The 6082-nt window shown below is 65.2% G+C and overlaps 1 protein-coding gene across 3 annotated transcripts in view; it reads left to right on the top strand.

Moving 5' to 3' along the window:
* Window positions 1-6082, top strand: part of PFKL (phosphofructokinase, liver type) — a 29303-nt gene that overhangs the window by 18758 nt on the left and 4463 nt on the right. For all 3 annotated transcript variants that reach the window (XM_040621826.1, XM_040621828.1, XM_040621827.1), the window contains 4 exons: window positions 2990-3136; window positions 3488-3558; window positions 4067-4154; window positions 4885-5037. In XM_040621826.1, coding sequence (XP_040477760.1) covers window positions 2990-3136; window positions 3488-3558; window positions 4067-4154; window positions 4885-5037 — 459 coding nt within the window. The remainder of the gene's footprint in view (window positions 1-2989; window positions 3137-3487; window positions 3559-4066; window positions 4155-4884; window positions 5038-6082) is intronic.

Below are 6082 nucleotides of genomic sequence, written 5' to 3'. Positions count from 1 at the left end.
CCCAGGAGCACTGTCCGCGGGTGCAGCTGAGGCAGGGTGGCGCCCGCCTTGCTCGCTGGGCAGGCCACTGTGACCGCGGGCCTTGTTTTCTCGTGCACCATCTGTTCCCGTTGGCTGTGCCGGGGTCCGCCTGTGTGATTTGTCCCCAAGGAGGGCCGTTCCTGCGTGTTCTGGCTAGCCTGGCCCCTCAGCCCGTCTCCATAACACGGAGGCCCAAGCGAGAAGCCTTGTTATACCGGAAAGAGCCCTGGAAACAGGCTCCGGCTTCCACCTGCTGCTGTCAGGCTGTGACTGTGGGGGGGACGAGCCTGCCTCCCAGGGCTGTCCGAGCCCCCGGCAGTGCTCTTGTGAGTGGTGGTCATATGATGTCCTTTCTGGTGCCACCTGTTCTAGAAGCTTTGACCAGTGTGTGTGTGTTGGGGGCGGGGCCTTTGAAAGCTGAGGGTGAAGGGACGTTGGGTGCATGGCGTGGGGGCCGGCTCAGTGTGGCCCCAGAGCCGAGAAGGGTCATGCGCTCGTGGCTCAGGGAGGGGCTACACCTGCTTGAGACCGCCGGCCCGCCCCTCTCCCCGCTCAGAGCAGCAAGATGGGCATGGAGGCGGTCATGGCGCTGCTGGAGGCCACACCGGACACGCAGGCCTGCGTGGTCAGCCTCTCGGGGAACCAGTCCGTGCGGCTGCCCCTCATGGAGTGTGTGCAGGTGGTAAGTTCTGCCCTGCCCCAGGGGGCCAGGTGGGGCTCCCAAGAGAGGCAGCCCTGCTCTGCGCTGCTGGGTCCCGTTCCCCACAGGCCCACCTGTCCCTCCAGGGCCTCTCGGGGCCCCACCCAGTGGGCCTGCTGCACAAGTCCCTCCCACCCTGTCTCCCTGGGTCCTGCTGCTCCTGTTACCTGCGGCCACCTCCTGTCGTGGCCTCAGGGTGTCGGAGGCTATGGGTCGGGCGGCCGCTGTGAGTGTGCACCAGGCCTCCTGCAGTCTGGGTTTCTTGTTTCGTTTAGACAAAGGAGGTGCAGAAGGCCATGGATGAGAAGAGGTTCGACGAGGCCATCCAGCTCCGCGGCAGGTGAGGGCCTCGCGGGGCCTGGAGCCGGAGCGGCGGTGTGTTCGGCGGGCCCATGGCAGACTCCCGCGTGGCTCACACACGGCTGTGCCTGGAGATGTGGAGCTGCACGTCTCCTGAGACCCTTCCTGCTGAGTGTGTGGCCAAGCAGCATGGAGTGGAACAGCAGGAACGGGGGCTCAGCGGTCCCTGCGACTGGGAAGCTGGCGGGCTGTGGGCAGGAGCTGCCGTGCAGGGCGGAGCGGAGAGGCCGTCCGGTGGGGTCGTCAGAAGGAAGCAGTGGGAGCAGGCCTGGCCTGGCGGCGCCGGCGCTGGGGACTGGACCTGCAGCTCTGACTTCGCCCTGCCTCCTGCGCCCTCCGGGCCCGACCCGGCACAGGCTGGGTGTGGGGCACTCGCTTTGCTGAGGGCGAGGCCAGTGTTCTGCAGGGCTGTTCTGCCGCCCGGCGGCGGTGCCCAGCCAGCGATTGTGCCAGGGATGGGGTGGCGGGCGCGCCCGTGCTACCCTTCTCCGTGGCTGACGGCAGGCCATGGGGCGGCTGTGCTGAGCGTGTGGCCGTGGGCTGTGGGCTGCATGATGCATGACCGGCTTCCTTTGCAGGAGCTTTGAGAACAACTGGAACATTTACAAGCTGCTTGCACACCAGAAGGTCTCCAAAGAGAAGGTGAGGTGGTGTGAGCCGCGGGACCCTCGGTCACTCACCGTCACCGCCTCGAGCCCGCCCCCGCTGCCGGGGGCTGCCCACCCGCGGGGTCAGGGTGCGCCCAGGAAGCAGGGAGCTCGGAGCTGGCCCAGGGAGCCCGGGGACCCTCCGTCTGTCTGGGGTCTGAGCTGTGAGCTGAGAGGCATGGCTGTCGCTTGACCAGCCCGCCCAAACAGCCGGCGTCTGGGCCCGGGGGGGACCTTGGCCGCTTGCTGAGCCAACAGCTGAAGGAAATTGAGTCAGGCCCACAGGTTTAAGTCAGGACAGAGCAGATTGAGCTCTTATGAAATGTTCTAAAGTAGCTGAAAGCCTCGTGAAAGGGGCTTTTTTCAAAATAAGGATGATAGCAGGACTTGTTTCTGAAACCCTGGGGCCAAGGGAAGGGTCCCACTGAGACCGTCCCGGACAGTGGGGTCCTGGCCGCCATTGGTCCCAGGAGCTAGTCAGGGATGGGCCGCACCCCCAGTCCGGCAGAGTGCTCTCCCCTCCTGGAACCGCTGCGGTGTGACCGCGTCTGGGGCGGCAGGGCTGTGTTCCCAGACACGCTAGAGCCACGCTGCCTGGCAGAGCTGCTGGCCGGCCACATGTCACGGAGCACTCGGGACGCAGCTGCCCAGCACATGCTGGGCTCTGGGGACACGGTCTGGAAAGCGGGTCTGAGAGCCCATGGGGAGTTTCTCATGCTGATCTGAGGTTGAGGTGATATTTTGGTTTGTCACGTTAACCCAAACCTACTACTAAAACTACTGTCACCCGCTTCCTTGCACTTTATTAACGTGGCTCCTAGAGAGCTTCCGCGACATCTGTGGCCCCTTCGCTGTGCATCTGTGCTGCTCACCAGGCACTTGGGGCTCCGGCTGCCCTGAGCCCGGAGTGCGGGGTGATTGCTGGACGCTTCCAGACAGGCGCTGACTCTGGCTGCACCTGCACCGCCAAGCCGCGCTTGGCTGAGGGCCACCAAAGTCCTGCTGACGCCTTTGGCCAAGGCCCTGGCAGGTCATGAGCCGAGCTTGCTCCATGGCTCCTCTGGGTCTTGGCCACACACTCGTGGAAGTTGTAGGGCTGACATATGTCGTTCCTAGGGGAGTCCACTCGCGGGACAGTGCGGGCAGCCTCGAGACCCTGGGCCCGGTTCCGGAAGCTGCGCGCTCACTGACTCCCGTCTGGGTCCGCTGGTTGCTCCCTGGCCCCGTGCTCACCTTCCTGTCCCCTTTGTCTTCTCTGAAGACCAACTTCTCCCTGGCCATCCTGAACGTGGGGGCCCCGGCGGCTGGCATGAACGCGGCGGTGCGCTCGGCGGTGCGGTCCGGCATCTCCCAGGGCCACACAGTGTATGTCGTGCACGATGGCTTCGAAGGCCTGGCCAAGGGTCAGGTAGGTGCGGCTGTGCCGGCAGCGGGGACGTGGCCCGGCGCCTGCCGTGGTGGCGCGTGTGTGTCGTGGTGTGACCCACCCCCAGCTTGCTCACAGCGAACAAGGACCAGGGGCTCACGGTATGAGGTCCCAGGCGATGGCCCAGGTCAGGTCCACAAAGAAGGCAGATAACAGGCCCTCAGGAGAGGGGCCAGCCCCCGTGGCATCTACAGTGCGCTGGTCAGCGCCCGGCACAGCCTCTATCCCCTCTCGGATGTACTCGCACTGAGCACAGGGCTGTCACCTGAGGAAGAATGGGTGAGTGCCCCTGGCCTGTCCCCCTGAGGCTGCACCCTCCTCCCGCCCCCACAGGTACAAGAAGTTAGTTGGCATGACGTGGCTGGCTGGCTTGGCCGCGGCGGCTCCATGCTGGGGACCAAGAGGTGAGCTGCTGGCCGAGCGCCCTGGCTTGCTGGCCACCGTGGGCAGTTGGGGTGGGAAACCCAGAGAGCAGGCTCAGGAGGGGTGGGAGCTACAAGGGGACACCCACCCCGCGGCCCTGGACTGGGTCCCCGCTTCTGGCTGGTGGCCTGCCCAGAGCGGGCTGCAGACCTCCTGCCTGCCCCTTTGTGGCTGGGAGCTCGCTGAGGTCACCTGTGCAGAGGAAAGCTGCCCGGGTGGCCCCATGCCAGCGGAGAGCATCGTCTCGGGCAGGAAGTGGGCTTCCGGGCGGGCAGGAGGAGAGCACCCCACCCCACCCCTCGCCGGTGCTCAGGCCTCCCCGTCCCACTGCTGGCCCCACATGTCCGCTGGCACTGAGCCTCTGCCACCACCTCTGAAGGGAATCACACCCCGTCCAGGGCCCGCTGTCCCCGCGTCGGCTGCCGTGTGGACGCAGGTCCTTGCGGCCTGGCGTTCTGCCTGCGTTCATCCGGTCTGTGCCCACTGCAGGACGCTGCCCAAGAGCTACATGGAGAAAATCGTGGGAAACATCCGTACCCACAATATCCACGCCCTGCTGGTCATCGGTGGCTTTGAGGTGAGGGCCCTGCAGGGGACCAGGGCGGGGCGAGGACTCCGGAGTGTCTGCTCTGCTGGAAACCCCGTGTGCAGGGAAGTCCACGGGCCAGCCGGACGCATGGGGGCCACGGGGTTCAGTGTAGCTTCACAGAGTTTAATGATGCCGGCAACTGGGTGCTGGTGGGGGGGGCGCAGGGGGATGGAGGGGAGAGGCAGGTGAGGCGCCACGCCTCCTGGTGGGGGTGGGCAGCCTGGGGCGGCGAGTCCCATGGCCGCCTTGTGTGTTCCCTCGCTGCTCTGGCCTGTCCCCTTCCTGTGAGGTGGGGTCCCTGGTGCAGCTTGCGGCGGCGTTCTGAGCATCTCCGCCCACCCCTGGGGTGACACTGGTGCTCGGTCAGCCCCCGTAAATGACACCTGCTCGTTCTTGCCCTTTCCCGGGGCGGGGGGCAGCCCCCTGCCGCCTGCCCCAGTGGATGGGGTCACAGCAGGGTGGGCCTCCTTCCTGTCCTTGGAGTCCGGCCTCCCTGGCTGACGGCGGCACAGCTAGCTGGGCGGGGTCCACCTGGTCACGGCCCGGGGGCGGGAGCAGGTGGGTCCCGGCACCCCACCCCAGGCACATGGCGGGTCAGCAGGGGAGGAGGGCCGAGGGCGCCTGGCCTGGGAGCCCGTTCCTCCTGGTCCTGCCTCCTCCGGGTCCCAGCCCAGTGTGGCGGGCAGCCCTGAGCCCCTGCCCGCCCGTGCACCCCCAGGCCTACGAGGGGGTGCTGCAGCTGGTGGAGGCGCGCGGGCGCTACGAGGAGCTGTGCATTGTCATGTGCGTCATCCCCGCCACCATCAGCAACAACGTCCCGGGCACCGACTATAGCCTGGGTTCCGACACCGCCGTCAACGCCGCCATGGAGGTAGGACGCCAGGCCCCGCTGCCGCACTTGGGTAGGACATGGGCGGGCCTGGGGCGGCCCCGGGAGCAAGGGGCGCAGTGGCGAGCTCCCCGAGGGGCTGCCGCGGGGGGTGAGGCCTTGTGGGTGGCAGGCAGGGCTGTGGCTCTGGGGTCACCGTGGCGTGAGGACCTGGGCTGTCTGGGCCGGAACCGACGCAGCGGGGCTAATGCCCATGTGGACGGCAGGCCACGGTTCTGCCCAGCGAACAGCCACACGTGGACACGGGAGAGCCCAGGCCCCCGGCTGGGACATGGAAGGGTGGGTGCCCGTGTGGGGCTCATTGGGGGCCTCCCCATGGCTCTCCCACCCCGCCTGTGACCCCACGTGAGCCCACTGCCCCCAAGGGGTCAGCACCTCTGTGAGTGGGGGCCTCAGGAGCTGAACTAGCAGCCTCTGCGTGATGCTAGAGAAAGGAGAAAATACGAGTAGGACAAATGAGACTTCGGGAGACCCCCCCAATCTGCTGACCCGGAGACCCCATGATCGTACAGCCCCACCCTCCCATCTCACTGGCTGTGGGCCGCCCGAGGCTCCTCTGAAACTGCCCCTGACCCTCCTGGGCACCAGCACGGCCCTGTTTTCTTTGTCTCGACGGGAAGAACGATGCTGTGTGTAGTTTACAGCTCGAATTCCTGGTGAAGTTGAACTTTTTTCTTTATTGCCAATTTGAGGGTTTTATGGAAAATCACCTTTTCCTGTTTTTGCCCGTTTTTCTCCCGGTGAGTTTGTTGTCTGTGAGTGCTGTTCACATATGTAGGGCATTGATCCTTCGGCAAACAGTGGAGCAGTTTCCTCCACTTGCCGGTTGTCTCTTACTTGGGGTTTAACCTTATGGCTCAGACCCCAGTAACCTGCTGCTCTCATTTCTCTTTTCTCAAGTCTTTAATGCTATAATTTCTTTTCAAACTCTGAACCTTTTGGGTTAGAACTATCCTGTGTCACATCATTGTTGGCATCTGCAGAATGTGGACTTCATGTCACCCGGTCCCCTGTTCCCGCGACCCTG

This window comes from Ursus maritimus, unplaced genomic scaffold, assembly GCF_017311325.1.
Source record: "Ursus maritimus isolate PB19 unplaced genomic scaffold, ASM1731132v1 scaffold_4, whole genome shotgun sequence".
Lineage (NCBI taxonomy): Eukaryota > Metazoa > Chordata > Mammalia > Carnivora > Ursidae > Ursus > Ursus maritimus.
The sequence above is the reverse complement of the archived record's forward strand: the minus strand, read 5'-3'. Positions and strand labels throughout refer to the sequence as shown.